Here is a 14,832-nt window from a genome sequence, read left to right on the forward strand (position 1 = left end):
CAGAGCGCAGCAGGACCCCTCCCCGGCACGCAGCTGGGGGAGAACCAGGGGGGCCCCGTGAACCCTCGCTCCTGAAATCAGGGTGTTGTATTTACTTTCCCCTTTTGGCAGCTAGAAGGGGAAGCCCATCCCAGCCCCTCATTGTTGTCTCAGCGAGTTAATCAGATGCCATAATCCTGTTGTGGAAATATCGGGCCTCCCTGGAAACAATGGGGAGCGAGAATATTGTGGTTAAATTTCAACCAGCTGCCTCCCTGCTCTGTTTGATCCCCGCCCGCAGGCCCGGGCCCCTGGCGAGCAGGCGGCGCGGCGGGGGCCGGAGCCCCGGGGGTGCCACCTCGTGCCCGGGGGTGTCCCGGGGTGGGGGGCGTCGGGCCGGGCTGGCGGCGGGGGAGGCCCCGGGGGGCAGGTGGCGGGGTGGGCTGCGGGGCTCGGCCGGTGGGAGGAGGCTGCGGGCGGCCCGGGGCAGGTTCCGCGGGGAGGAGGCGAGGGAGGGAGGGCGCTGGGAGGCTGGGACACGGGCAGGGTGCGGTCCTGGCGGTTCCCGGTCCCGGATCTCTTCAATTTCCCCTCTCACTCCTGCCCGGGGAGCGGAGGCAGCGGCGGCTCCCGCTCCGGCTCCGGCTCCGGCCCCGCCGCGCTGACCGCCAGGGCGCAAACCGCGGGGGGCTCCGGCAGCGCCGAGCCCCGCGCCCCGCGCCCCGCAAGCGGCCGCTCTCCTGCCAAAACAAACGGCCCTTCGCTATTTATTGCCGCCGCAGGGGCACGGCAGCTCAGAGCGGCACGACAGCGGGCAGCCGCCGCACCGAGCAGCCGGAGCGCACCGGGCAGCCGCCGCGCCCAACCCGCACCGGCACCTGCGCGCCGCATGGGGAGCCCCGGGGCGGGCGGCGGGAGCGGCGGCCGAGCCTAGCGGGGCCCCCGGAGCCGCCGTTCCCCCCCCCGGGCCGCCCCGGGGCCGCCGGGCGCGCCATGAAGCCGGCGCGGCTGCTCCTGCTGCTGAGCGGGTGCGCGCTGCTGCTGGCGCCGGCCGTGCGCGGCTGCGGGCCGGGCAGGGTAGTGGGCAGCCGCCGCCGGCCGCCCCGCAAGCTCATCCCGCTCGCCTACAAGCAGTTCAGCCCCAACGTGCCCGAGAAGACGCTGGGTGCCAGCGGGCGCTACGAGGGCAAGATCGCGCGGAACTCGGAGCGCTTCAAGGAGCTCACGCCCAACTACAACCCCGACATCATCTTCAAGGACGAGGAGAACACCGGCGCCGACCGGCTCATGACCCAGGTACGGCCCCGCCGCCGCCCGCTTCTCCCCCCGCGCCGGGCACCTGCGGGCACCGGGCTCCCGGCACGGCCCGTTCGCACCGGACGGGAGGCGGAGACCGGCGCCGCGGCTGCCCCATCCTGCCCCGGGCATCCCGGTGCCGCACGGGCGTCTATCTCCCTGCTCCGCCGCACTGCTCTGCCCCTTCGGCGGGGCTGGGCGCGTCGGAGCCGGAACCGGCAGCACCCATACCCCGAAGGTGGCAGCACCCTATCCCTGCGGGGGCAATGCCCCGTCCTCCGCCGTGGCAGCGCCCACGGCTGCTACACCGCAAGGTGTGCCCGGTGTCCCCGCGCTGCTAGCACGCTGCTCTGCTGTCCCCCGAGCCGTGTCCCACTGTCCCCCGGGCTGACAGCCCCCTGCCCCGCTGCACCCATCCTGCCCGTGCACCTCTGCTCTGCATATCGGAGGGCACAGCAGGAGCGTGTGGAGCCCGGTGCTGGCGAGGACTGGGGCAGAGCAGCAAGTTTGTCCCACTAGCTGTCCTTGTGCCACGCTGCTGCCGAGTCCCAGTGCTGTGCCTCAGTACCCCCGCTTCCCTCATGCCCAGGGTGGGATGGCGAAGGGTGCCTGGCATGGGGCTGTCCCTCCTGGGTTTGGGTTTGGAGAAGGGAACAACCTGTTGTTACAAATGCTCTGCTGTTGCATTCAGCTTCAAAGTGCCCAGAGCCAGCGGGAACGAGAGCGGGGGGGGGATGGTGGGGGGAACAGAGGACGACAGCGGGTGGAGGGGGTGATGCTGGACGAAGGTTACACTGTGTTTTAATATTGCCAGGAGAATGCCTGAGGGTTTCAGGAATGCAGATAAGGAGCCACACGGCCTTGCTATAAGAAACCTGGCCATCGGCCTCAGTGCGGGGTTACAGCCCGAGCGAGCTGCTGGGGGAGGCGGGGAGCAGGCGGGTGCCTGCTGCACCCCAGGGCTGGGGATGGGTGGGTGAGTAGGATGTCCCCGGTGGCAGCAGCTGAGCGGGGCTCTGGCCATGGACTCTGCCCGAGGTGCTGGTGACAAGGAGAGGAGAATGGCTAGGGTGCTGGCTTGACAGTTCTGTAACCCTGTATGCCCCAAGGGCATGTCCCTGAGGGCAGGGGCTATGGCACGGGGAGGTTTTCAGAGCAGGGGATGCAGGAGAGGGGTTGAGTTCCCCCTATGAGCTGCTGGTCCCTGGAGCTTGCAGCCCCAATTCAGAACAAGCTTCATGCCCAGGAACACTGAGGAAGCAGTGAGCTCTGCCAGTCTGTGCGTCCTGAAGGTACCGTGGGTACCACGGTGTCCTGAGGGTTGTCCCCATTGCCGAGGAGATGGCGTGACTTCTGGTAGCTCGCTTCCATCCCGCAGCCCTCTGGGCTCATCCTGTGCCCCTGGCTTTGGGGATGCTCCCAGGTGTAGGAGCTCGGGCACTGTGCCCTGCTATGGGCTGGGAAAAGCCATTGACCCAACTCCTCATCCCTTCCCCCAGTGCCCTGGCTTTTACTGCTGTTGACTCACTTCAAACCTGTTTTCTTTCCCCAAGTCCAAGGGTCTGGGTGTCCCAGGCAGCCGGAAGATGCCGCCCGCTTAGGGGGGTGGGTAGTGCTGCTCTCTGCCCGCCTTTACTTTATCGTTTCATCTTCCTCAAGAATTCCAGTGTGTTTGCTCTTGCTGGTCCCACTCGGAGGTGCTGAGATAAGGCTGGAGGCAGAGCTTGCCTCACCTCTCCCCGCAGCCTGGCCCAGGAATGTCCCCGGCCCCCTGCCCCCATGGTGTCCCCACCCCACACCGCTCCCCATCACCCCTTGCAGCCCCTCGTGGTGTGGAGACCGTCCTTGCAGGGGCGATGAATTGCTCATTGTGATCTTGCAGTGGCACTTTTGGCTTTCTCTGGGATAAACCTCCCCCCCGGGGGAAGAAGTAGGGTGACCATTCTCCCAGTCGTGCTCTGAGCTTGGGGACAGCTGTGGCCCCTTGCACGCCAGTGCTGAGTCTGTGGGCACAGCAGAGTGCCCCGGGTTTCCTGATGGCTGTGCCCTGCCCCAGAGCTGTGTCCTTCCTCCAGATCTTCCCAAAAGGTTTGACTTTTGCTATGGGATGCAGTCCTGCCCACAGTCTGGGTGTGAGGAAAGAGTGATGCCAGTGCTGGGTGGCAGAGAGCACCTCTCCGCTCAGCCCGGCCTGACATCCCCAGGGTCTTCTCCTGTCTTGCTCGTCCCTGCTCACTCCCTGCGCATCACACCTGCTCTCCCTCGCTCTCCCTATTTGTCACCTCTCGTCGCTCCTCGCCGCCGATACCTGCTGCCCGCCGGTCCCCTCCTGCTCCCTGCCCGCTCTGACACCTGCTGGCCACCGAGGGCACAGGCAGGGCCGTCCGGCTCGGGGCTCGGGGCACCGCCAGCCTGGTGCTGCGCTGCGGGGACACCGCTGGGGCCAAGGGTGGCCCCGTCCCTGGGGGAGGTGGCAGGCGGCGTCCCAGCGGGGGGACGGAAGGTGGAGGGTCTCGTTTTGTGCCTGCGTCCCTCTCAGGGAGCAGCGGGAGGGTGGAGGGGACACGGGGGTCCCAGAGAGGGGTGGTGAGGGGACAGTTGGAGCAATGCAGTGTGGCCCCGGGGGCTCCTCGCCTCTGCGGGGCACGGCCCCGAACCCTTTCACTGGGGTCCTTGGAGTCCTCGTGCCTGCGCGGAGTGGCACCGGTGCTTGCCGAGGACAAAAGTCGCTCCCCTCCCTTCTCCTCCCCTCCCCTGGGCGCTGTTTGTCCAACACCTTCCTGCCTTATCTCCCCACGCCCAGGGAGCCACGAGACGAGGGTAGAGGCGCTCCCCTGCCCCATGTGGGGCAAAGGCCTGCCAGGCACTGCCCTCCCCGGGGCCCGCACCATGCTGAGAACAAACGGGGTTCCCCTGGAGCAGCACCCTGGCATAGGGGCAGGTGATGGGGGATGGGGAGAGGGCCAACCTGCTGGGGCAGCTCCCTGCAGGAGCAGTGCGAGGGACTTTCTGAGCCTCTGGGCACCCCGCAGCAGTTCTATAGCCCCGCTTCACACTCTGTGGTGCTGTCTCATGGCCTGCGTGTGTCGCTGCCAGCGTGACATCCTGCAGCAGGAGATGCAGCGTGGAGCTGTGACCGTATGAAGCATTCCCTAGTGCTTTTAGCCTGCTGTTCTGTTGTGTCATTTCATGCTTCCCAGGAAATCCCCACTGTGGGACCACGACTGGTCCTGTTTTTTCTCCTGTACCCCCCACTATGCAGTCCTAGCCCACCCACCCAGTTTTGCCCAGAAGCATCTCAGTACCATCCATATCACTTTCTCTGCACCTTATCCATCTGACCTCCATCCCTCTTACAGGCAGAGAAGGACCCGTAGTGCAGGCTGTGCTTGTGGAGCTGGACCAGGTTTGGTCCCCATCATGATGCAGCTGCGGGTGGAGCTGCTGTGCTGGGGGAAGCGGACAGGGCTGCGTCTCTGAGGGGTGCTTTGGGGCGAGAAAAGGACAGGACAAGACCAGACAGCTTGCTGGTCCAGCCCCTATGGCCACCAGCTGTGGGGTTTGAGGACCTGCTGTTGTTCCTCAGCCCTTGTGTCAGGGAGATGTGGAAGTGTGCTCACCCCATGCGGACAGAGGACAGATGAGGCTGTGAGGCCGCTGTGCCCCTGGGGCAGCGATGGAAACACAGCGCGACCTGTGAGCTGGGTGGCAGAACCCCCACCCCAAAGCCCTTACTGACTGTGCCCCCCGCCCCGCAGCGCTGCAAGGACCGCCTGAACTCCCTGGCCATCTCTGTCATGAACCAGTGGCCGGGGGTGAAGCTGCGGGTGACGGAGGGCTGGGACGAGGACGGCCACCACTCAGAGGAGTCGCTGCATTACGAGGGCCGAGCCGTGGACATCACGACGTCAGACAGGGACCGCAACAAGTACGGCATGCTGGCCCGCCTGGCCGTGGAGGCCGGCTTCGATTGGGTCTACTATGAGTCCAAGGCGCACATCCACTGCTCCGTCAAGTCAGGTAAGGATGGAGGGGACGGCGGGGCTGGGGGGTAGCCCCGTGCTGCAGCGTGCTGAGTGCCTGGCTGGCTGATGGGGTGCTGCTAGGGGAGTGCTGTGCCAGGCAGTGAGGTGGGGCGTGAGGCACAGCTCTGTGTCCAGCAGTGCCACGGGGCAGATTCCCCATCTATCTCCCATGGACCTCACTCTCTCCACCCTTTCCCCACCCTACACACCCTTTTCCCCCATGTGCCCTTCGCTACTGCCTCCCCCACCCTTGCAATCCCTTAGCCCCCGTCCAGCTTTGCCCTCCACAGCAGCACCCAGCCAACCTCGGGGTGTCCCGTGGCCATTGCGGGACAAGGACACCCCAGAAACGTGTCCTGCGGTCAGGCTCCTGCTGTGGAGGGGTGCTGGGGGCTGCGGGAAGCTGGGAACAGGACTGGGTGCTGCTCTCGCTGGCGTTGCTCGCTTCTCCGGCAGTGCCGTGAGGGGCAATGCTGCAGGGTGTGACGGAATGGGGTGCACAGCCCGGGGGACAGGAGCCGTGCCCGGGGTCCCGCACAACCCCCGGGCCCTCCCGGCCCCTCCCGGCCGCGCTGGCTGCGTGCGGCAGAGGGCAGCAGCGGCCCACGCACGGCGCGGGGCACCGGTGCGGGCGGCCGGGACGCGTCGGGAGAGCTCCCCACCGCTCGTGGGCTTGCGTGTGCGTGGGGACAGCCGCAGCGCCGGGCCTGCCCACGGCCACGCACACCCGCGGAGCCGGGCTCCCTGCGCACTGTGCCTGTCCTACCACCCTAGCCCGCGCCCAGCGGCCCGACACCCCCCGACGGCAGCCGGTCCCCCCGCGCTGACCCCATCCCCGATGCCAGGACGGCCCGCGATGGACGTGGGGCGACCGCGGCGCAGAGAGGGAGCGACGCGGCCCCGCAGCAGAGGGACGAAGCGTGGGCGAAGCGCCGGGGTTCCCCCGTCCCAGGGTGCCCGGCAGGGCTGGCCGCAGGAGCGGGGCCGGGCTCCGGAGCGAGGACCGTGACCCCAGTGCGTGGGGCTGGCCTGACGAGTGGGGCTGTGCCCCTGGAAAAGGACCGAGGCTCTGAGTGCCCCCCGGACTGACGGAAGACAGATGCCACGTGTGGGGCCCCGAGCTCCTGGAGGGCTTTTGGGGACGGGTCGGAGCCTCATCGCTCACAGCAGCAATCTCCCATGAATGTGGATCCCCCATATTTATCCCTAAAGCCAGGGGAATCCCGGGGCTGTGTGTTGGAGGCTGTGGGGTGCAGATCCCGGCCCCCCAGTGGTGTGTACAGAGGGCAGCCGGGCTGCCTCGTAGTAAATGGCTTTTATTTTTGTATGGATGGCCGCGTGGCCTGGTGTATGTATTGCATCCCTTTGGGTCCCCCTGCACCTGCGCACCTCTCCGTGCCCGGTGCCTGTGCCTCCACTCCTGCCAGGTGCCCCCCTTCTCCTCCTGCCAGCCCCTGCCTGGGGACGTGGGGTGCAGGACCGGGGACCTGTCCCTTGCTGGGAGCAGGCACAGGGCAGATGCTGCACCTCGTCTGAGCAATAAAAGGATTCTGTCCCACAGATGGGTGACTCTCTTCATGGGGCTGAGGGCTGGGGGCTGTGCGATCTGCGGGGAAGGCTGCTGGGTTAGATGGGGAGTGGGGTGGTTTGTAGTTTGATCCTGGGCGAGGAGCCCCCAGCAGTGGGAGGGCATCACGTAGAACCTAAGAGAGAACTGGGGTAGACAGGGCTGCTAGGGGGGGCTGAACACCACTCCTTGGGAAGCCAGTGTTCCCTAGCTGAGTCAGACAGCGTTCCCTATCTGACAGCCTGGTGGCTTGTCCTGGCTGTGGGCTGTGACACCTCTTTGCAGCTCAGACAGGGGGTGCAGGGAGCGTGGAGCGAGCAGCAGGTGGGAGGAGGGGGATGTAGCGTGGGATGGGGGCAATCTGTGGGCTGGGTGCTGCACCCCCCGCCGCTCCTCACTGCGGCCCTGAGTGGTACCCAGGCAAGGGACAGGCAGGCAGATCCCACACACCCTGTGCACACAGCGCAGGGCTTGCAGCTTTGGGTGCCACCCCGCTGCCTTGAGCGTTCACCCTGCCCTTTGCCCTGGGGCTGCCCTTTGCCCTGGGCGCTCCCTGTGCCAGCGGGTTTGGGAGCCCTGCTTTTCAGAGCAGCACTGCAGTGGGGAACGGGCACCGGCAGGCACAGCTCGGCACCCCTGGCAGCACGGCGATGGATGTAGGGCTGTGCACAGGGAGCTGTGCACGTCGGCGATGCCGGGGCAGTGTTATCCTTGCCGGGCAGCACGGGACCTCCGTGCATTGTGGGGTGATGCTAGAGGTCTTTCAGATGGGTAACCCTCTCCTTTGCTCTCTCCCCGCGCAGAGCACTCGGCTGCCGCGAAGACGGGCGGCTGCTTCCCCGGGCGGGCGCTGGCGACTCTGGAGAACGGTGCCCGGACTCCACTGTGGGCACTGCGGCCTGGCCAGCGGGTGCTGGCGATGGACGGGGCGGGCCGGCCCACCTACAGTGACTTCCTGGCCTTCCTGGACAAGGAGCCGCGCGCCCTCACCACCTTCCACGTCATCGAGACGCGGCAGCCACCCCGGCGCCTGGCCCTGACGCCCACCCACCTGCTCTTCGTGGCTGACAACGCCTCGGCGCCCGCCGCCCAATTCCGCCCCACCTTCGCCAGCCACGTGCAGCCCGGACACTTCGTGCTGGTGGCGGTGGGCTCGGGGGGGCTGCAGCCCGCCGAAGTGGTGGGGGTGCGGGGCCGGACGGACGTGGGGGCTTACGCCCCGCTGACGCGACACGGGACGCTGGTGGTGGACGACGTGGTGGCCTCGTGCTTCGCCCTGGTGCGGGAGCAGCAGCTGGCACAGATGGCGTTCTGGCCGCTGCGGCTCTACCACAGCCTGTTGGGGGGGTCGGGGGCGCAGGGCGACGGCGTGCACTGGTACTCGGGGCTGCTCTACCGCCTGGGCAGGATGCTGCTGCCCCCCGACAGCTTCCACCCGTTGGGGGTGCCTCGGGCCGAGAGCTGAGGGTGTGCCGGCGGAGGAGGTGGCAGCGCGGGGACCCGCCCCCAGCTGTGCCCACATTGGGCTGGGGGGCTGCATCCACCCCCAGGCCGTGGGGGCTCGGCCCCGCACGCCCCCTCCTCGCCCCTTTGCTGGTGGGATCCACATGCTGCTATTTGTGTGTGTGCGTGCGATGTGCGTGTGCGTGTGCAGAGCTGGGGAGCGGGGACCAGAGGCTGCACCCGGGGCTCCCGGTGGCTGCAGCCCTACGGGGAGGCTTCGGGAGGGGGTGCCAGGTGCTTTGTGGGGTGATGCCATTCTCAGCCCTGGATTGTGGCAGCTGGGAAGAAGGGGGATGCGGGTACCGGGACCAGAAGAGAGGGGCACCCAAACCAGCACCCCGTATGGAGGGGATGGCGTGGATGGAGCACAAAACCCGTGACTTGGTGGCATGGGTGCTGCCAGGGCGGCAGGCTTGGAAATGGGACCCAAAGCTGGCACTGCACCCACCTGCAGGCACAGTGTAACAACATGGGGGGGCTGCTCTGGGATTGCACCCCAGGGATGCAGCCCTGCAGGAACAGCACGGAGGAAGCAGCTCCCTCCTCGCCTTTCCCAGGCTCAGCCCCAAATCCCCGCATTTGCACCCCAAAGCTATAAACTCCCCAGGTGCTGCCCTCCCACCCCAGCACCCCACACCCTCAGGGTATCTCATTGCTGCTCACCCACTCTGGGGGCCTGGGGGGGGGTCCCATCAGAGCCGCAGCCGCAGTCACACGTCTTTATTTATTTATCTGCTCTTTGTATGTACCATAGCCGGGAGGCACCGTGGGCGCGTGCAGGGTAAGAGAGGGACGGGAGGGGTGGGCGAGCTGGTTTGTTTGGGAGGGGGGATATATATTTTTTTTTTAATGAAAAGCAGAAATTATTTAAAGATTATTTTAAAGCACAGTTCTGATGGTGATTGTTGTCCAGGGTGAAGCGAGCCGACAGCAGGTGTACTTTTGTCTCTTCACTGGATGTACCTTTCCTGGTCGGGGACACGGCCCAATAAATCTATCATCTCCCAGGCGGGTGCTGCGAGCTGTGGTGTGGGGGGAGCCAGCCCCATAGTGGGGGGCAGTGCGGTCAGCCTGCAGCCCCCAGGGTGAGCAGAGCACGCTGAGAGCTGGGTCAGCAGCTGTGGGGGAGAGATGTTCTACATGGGGTACATTTATGCTATCGGGGTCCCTTCTCCAACCCACCCTATGCCCCCTGTTCAGAGTGGGGACCGCCTCAGCAGCTGCCCCATTCCTGCCCTGCCCACACCTGTCTGCGCACCCCTGCTTCATATCCACCCCATATCCCGGCCCCGATCCCATAGGGGAGCTGGGAGCGGGGCTTTTCCCGAGTCCCCATAGCACAGTGAGTGCACAGCAATCCGATGGCAGCGGCTAATTTAAGGGCTCTACGAGGCAGCATGGCTAATTTAATTAGGTTCTTATTACAGAGAAGGACAAATTGGTCCCCGGGGGGCCCTGGGGTCAGGCCTTGGAGAGGCGCTTTATGGAGTGAGATTTCAATCAGGGGCTGCGTGACAGGAGCCCGAGGTGGGAGCTGTGGGGCAGAGGGGATTCTCCGGCCATGCCCCCCCCCCGGCACTGGGCCTGACACCTCCCACGCCAGTTGTGCCCTTTGGTGGTGTGGGCATTGCCAGACCCAGGTTTATTGGTATTGGGGGGCATGGAGGAAATGGTATTTGCCCCATTCAAGGATGCTGTGGGTACAGGGGGCTGCTTTGGGGTGTGAGCAGGGAAGTGGGGGGTGTCCTCGATCAGGGCAGCAAGGGGAAGGGAGAGGACCCAGAAATAAGATTTTAGACTCTTTCCTCTCCTGAAGCCTCATTAGCTCCCCCATAGCCCCATATAGCCCCATGGCAAGGATAGTGAGGACAAAACGATGCCAGTCCCGGAGGGGGGGTCCCGCCAGTGCCCGTCCCACCCCGTGCCGCTGCGTGGTGATGGATGGGGATGCCGGTGGGTGGCCGGCAGAAGGGCCGGGTCGGGGAGGGTACCACAATGGCTGTCTCCCCCCTCAGTTTGTCCTCATTACCATGTGAATAGTGGGCGGGGGAGAGAGGAAGAGCATGTGGCGGCGGGAGAACCCCCCCACACGTTCCCATCTGGGACATCACGGCCGCTCCACGCCCATCCAGCGCTGTCTGAGTGCGTTAACCCCCTCCCGGCCCCTCATCGGAGGAGGAGAGGTCCCACCCCCTATTCACAGCCTTGAAAAGGATACAAGGCCCGGCGCTGTTAACAAGGGATGGCGGGGGGGGGCAGCCCCGTCCCCGGCCCTCCCGTCTGTCCCACTCCCCATGGCCTTCTGCTTCTGCCGTGCTCCTGTCCCAGCTCGGCTCTGGGCTCCCAGTGGAGTTCGAGTGCCATTGCTGTAGGGAAGAAAGGAGCACCCCAAGAGCATCTTCTGCTTGTGGGACAGGAGCGGGGCTGAGCCCCCATGCAGGGGGGTCTGAAGGCCAGAAGTGGTTTGTCACCCCCCCAAGCACTGCCGGGTGCTGCAGTTAAGTCTTGCTCCAGCCTCCAATCTCACTTCCATTAGCTTAATTTCGCTTAATGACTTTTTAGAGCGCTGCAGCTCCAGGGCCAGGACCCCGGTCTCTGCAGCACTGTTCATGCCACGCTGCCCTTTTCCCCATGGCTATGGGGTGCCCAGGACAGCAGGACACACTGTGCGAGCATGCGGGATGAGGAAGGCTTTAATCAGGGCCCTTCCCCTAATAAATCACCCCACGCCCTCCCTCCCGCTCTAATAACTGGGCCCCACCACCACAACAATGCGCCTAATGGAACGATTTATTTTCATAATGGTGCTGGTGGGGAGAAGGGGCGGGGGCAGCACGCTCTGGGGCAGGAGTTTCTAATTAGTGAATGAAATTTGATGTAAAGCTGGAGGAAGATGGATTTGCTGCTTGACAAGGGGCCTTTCAGCTCATCAAATGTGCCCGAACAGGGAGGTAAATTAAATTATTTCTAATTCTTTGCTAACCTCTAGGGAGCCACCCTCCCCTTGCCAGCAGAAGGTGGGACTGCTCCTGAGCTGAGGAGGTGCTGACAGACTGTGGCAAAGGGGAAGGGATCAGGATCTGGGAAGGGATGGGGATGGTGAGGTGGGATGGGGATGGTGGGATGGGTTGGGTTGCCATGAGATGGGATGCGATAGGATGGGATGAACTGCAATGAGATGGGATGGATGTGATGGGTTGGATGCAGTGGGATGGTGTGGGATGCAATGGGATGGTGTGGGATGCAATGGGATGGTGTGGGATGCAATGGGATGGACGCGATGCGTTGGATGCAAGGGGATGGGATGGAACGAAGTGGGATGGAGTGAGCTGCCACAGGTTTTTCAGGAAGGAAGGGGAAGAGCCTTTGGGGAAGGCAATGGTGGTGGCAGAAGGAAGAGCTGCAAATAGTCAATAAGTAATCAAATGATGAACTTGGTCCAAGTCCCTCATCTGTGCTCATCGTCCCAAAGAAAGCTGGAGCAGGGCTGAAGTGCAGCCAGCAATAAGGAAATGGCTGCCTTTAGGGCAGCCTTTAGGGCTTTGGGTTTTGAAGGAGTGACTGATCTTGAAGAAGGTGAAGGGAGTGTTTGGGCACAGAGACTGTGCACACAGTGGTCCCAGCACACAATGAGGGGAAATGTGGGGAACGGAGGGGCTGTGCTTTCTTGCAACAGGGGCTCTGCAGCAGTGACAGGGGCAGTCCCTCACCACTGGGCACAGGCGCAGAGCGGTCTGTGCTGAGCCAACACTCCAGGAATTTAATTTGTTTAATATATTCCCTGGGAAAGAAGAAAATAAATAAGTGGCACCTTGCGTGCCCCCATGGCTCACTCTCGCATTGGAGGTGTCAGCTTAACGAGCTGAAGCCCTCAGCCTGATTAACCAGCCACTGCTCCGCTAATAGGGAGCCGCCGAGCCGCGTGATTGATGTAAGGGAGCATTACGCCAGCAGCAGGCTCCTGCATGGAGGTGCTGTGCCCCAGCCCCTTGCTCCTGCCCAGGCACAGGTCAAGGGCAGAGATGGCTCCCACCTCCCTGGGACAGATCCCCTTGTCCCACTGCTCTGCCAGGCCAGGCTTTGGGACTGCGTGGCTGAGCACTAGGCCTTGGCCATGCTCTTTCCTGAGGCCACTTGGGGACACTGAGGCACAGGGATGGTGACAACCCAGGGGCTTGGCAGCTTTAATCCAGGGACCCCCTGCCACACCGCTTTGTCCCATCCCTTCCTCGCTCAGCCCTTTCTGCAGACCTAGAAAGGTCCTTCTTGCCAGTCCTTCCATCTGTCCCCTCTTACTGAGGTGCCCTGCGTGTCATTACACAGACATCACCAGCCCCTACCATCCCTGCCCCGTGCCATCGCCACCCCCTGCCTTGGGGAAGGGTTAATCAGCAGCCAGGGAGACAAGGTAATAAATGGCCGTTATCTCGTTAATGAGCTGACATTAATTAGAGCCCAAGGTCCTGGGAGGAGCAGCTGATTTATCCAGTCACCCTGGGAGCAGGTTAGGAGCTGACTCCATGGAAAGCCCATTAGCGGGGAGGAGGTGAGGCTGTGCTGGGGGGTCACACTGTGCTGCACCCACAGCCCAACCCTGGCTCCCTTCCCTGTGACTGAGCAGTTCCAGCCTCACAGGAGCGAAGCTGAGGATCCTGGAGCTGACAGGATACTTCTCACCTTCCTGAATGATGCCAGGCTGTTAGATACAGCCTTTCTCCTAGAAGCTAAAACCTAGGGGACAGCCACCGAGCTGCTGGGGACCCTGAGCTGCCCATGCTAGGGCTCCCACTGCTGAGGGGCTGATTAAGAGCTATTATCCCCTTGGTGCGTGGGCCACCCGCAGGTGACTTCTGGTCTGTTCATTTTGTCACAAATCACTGTGGGGATGGCGGTTTGTTTACCTTCCCCATCGGCCTCCTGCAGCTTCCCAGAGTCCAGAGATAGGGGCAGCAGGTGATGGTTGGGGCTCCCATGAAACCAAGGGCACCCCAGTCACAACACAACCCCACCAGCAGGGCTTGGTGGCCTATGGTCAACCAAAATGGCAGGTTGAGTGCAAATCAAGATACAGCTTCATCGGTGTCTGGGGTAAAGACTTGATCCTGGGAAGGTGGGAGTCTGGTCCCCACTGGCAGTTCTTGATCAGGGTGTGGATTTTCCTCGGCACCCTTAGCTTTGATCTTGGGGTGGCTGGGTTTGCAGAGGGGTATTACGTTGCTGCCCAAGGTGACGGCGAGGAAATGGCAGGGCTGTAAAACTGAACTGTGCTCCTAAATGCTACTCTGGCCCCTGTGGCTTGTTTCTGAGAGCTAAGGCACCGCTGGCAGGTGTTTGGATGTGAGCTGCTCTACGCGGCATTGTGGGTTTCTAAAGATTTTAATACTCATGAGCACCAGAGTTAGGCATCCACATGGATGTTTTCTCTTCTAGTCTTTGGCTTGCTGCTTGACCTCACCCAGGTGGAAGTAGCATGGAGATAATCTCCTGAACTGGGGCCATTTCCTGGGACAGTGCCTGTCTGCAGCACCCTACACACAGAGCATGGGGTCAAGATGTCTGTGGCTGGGATCCTGGGCTCTGCGACCTGAGCTTGGTGCTCAGGCTGCCCTGGTTCCTACGTGAAGACCCTCCTGCGTAGAGAGGGCATGGGGCAGAGGTAAAGGGCCAGGCCACAGCCCCGTTCTCTTATTGCAATCCTCAGATCTAGTTAGCAACCAGGTGAGCTGTCACCAGAGGAGCTGATGGATGGGGAAGCAAGTTCCCTCCTTCCTGAGGCGGGAAATGAAGCTAATCAGAGCTCGGACACCTTAATCCAGCTCTGATCTGATTAATGCCCCTAAAGACTGTGAACTCATCAGCACCCCGGCATCTATCACTGCCTGCATCACGCCCCTTCTGCTGGGCTCTCCTGGCTCTGTTCTCCTCCCCGTGTGCTGGGTGCCCTCCTGGGAATGGCTGTTGTGTATCTGTTCCCATACGGGGATTTGAGTACGGAGTGATCTTGTGCAACAGAAGGAGGAAGCTGTCCCATCCATCATGGGACCTTTGGACCTTGGTGGTGTGGGTGCAGGGAGCTCAGTGGGCCCCAGGCCAGGCAGGATGGGCTTGGGAAGAGAAACCCTTGGGGCTGCTGAGCAGAGGAGGGTGAGGGAAGTCCTTCATGCCTCTGCCTTCCTTCTCTGTGGAGCCTCAGTGGGATACAGGATGTGGGGGCCTGGGCCTACCTCTTGCCCTAAAATTCAGCAGCGGTAGAAAAAAAAGGTGAAGGGGAAAGAAACGGAGATGGGAGCTCGTTTTAGCTGCTACAGTATTTAAGCAGGGCTATAGCTGCTGCCTCGTTTATGTTCCAGAGGACCTTTGGCTGGACACAAGCAGAGGCTTGTCCCACTGCATGGGTATGGTGCAAAGGGTGGGACTCAGGGATGGTCTAGTACAGATCTGCATCACAAATGTTCTGCCTCT

The 14,832-nt window shown here is 63.1% G+C and overlaps 1 protein-coding gene across 1 annotated transcript; it reads left to right on the forward strand.

Annotated features, from left to right (window-relative positions):
• IHH (indian hedgehog) lies at positions 958 to 9,379 on the forward strand. Its single transcript, XM_021399222.1, has 3 exons — positions 958 to 1,275; positions 5,034 to 5,295; positions 7,671 to 9,379. Exons 1-3 carry the CDS (start codon positions 973 to 975, stop codon positions 8,330 to 8,332), a joined length of 1,227 nt encoding a protein of 408 aa, XP_021254897.1. The 5' UTR covers positions 958 to 972; the 3' UTR covers positions 8,333 to 9,379.

This window comes from Numida meleagris, chromosome 5 (assembly GCF_002078875.1).
Source record: "Numida meleagris isolate 19003 breed g44 Domestic line chromosome 5, NumMel1.0, whole genome shotgun sequence".
Classification (NCBI taxonomy): domain Eukaryota; kingdom Metazoa; phylum Chordata; class Aves; order Galliformes; family Numididae; genus Numida; species Numida meleagris.

What these genes read in the sequence shown, in the direction of transcription:
- IHH (XM_021399222.1), top strand. Translation starts at nt 973, where the DNA reads ATGAAGCCGGCGCGGCTGCTCCTGCTGCTGAGCGGGTGCGCGCTGCTG. An exon ending in CCGACCGGCTCATGACCCAG is followed by an intron (nt 1,276 to 5,033) that starts GTACGGCCCCGC and finishes CCCGCCCCGCAG; the next exon opens with CGCTGCAAGGACCGCCTGAA. An exon ending in CCACTGCTCCGTCAAGTCAG is followed by an intron (nt 5,296 to 7,670) that starts GTAAGGATGGAG and finishes CTCCCCGCGCAG; the next exon opens with AGCACTCGGCTGCCGCGAAG.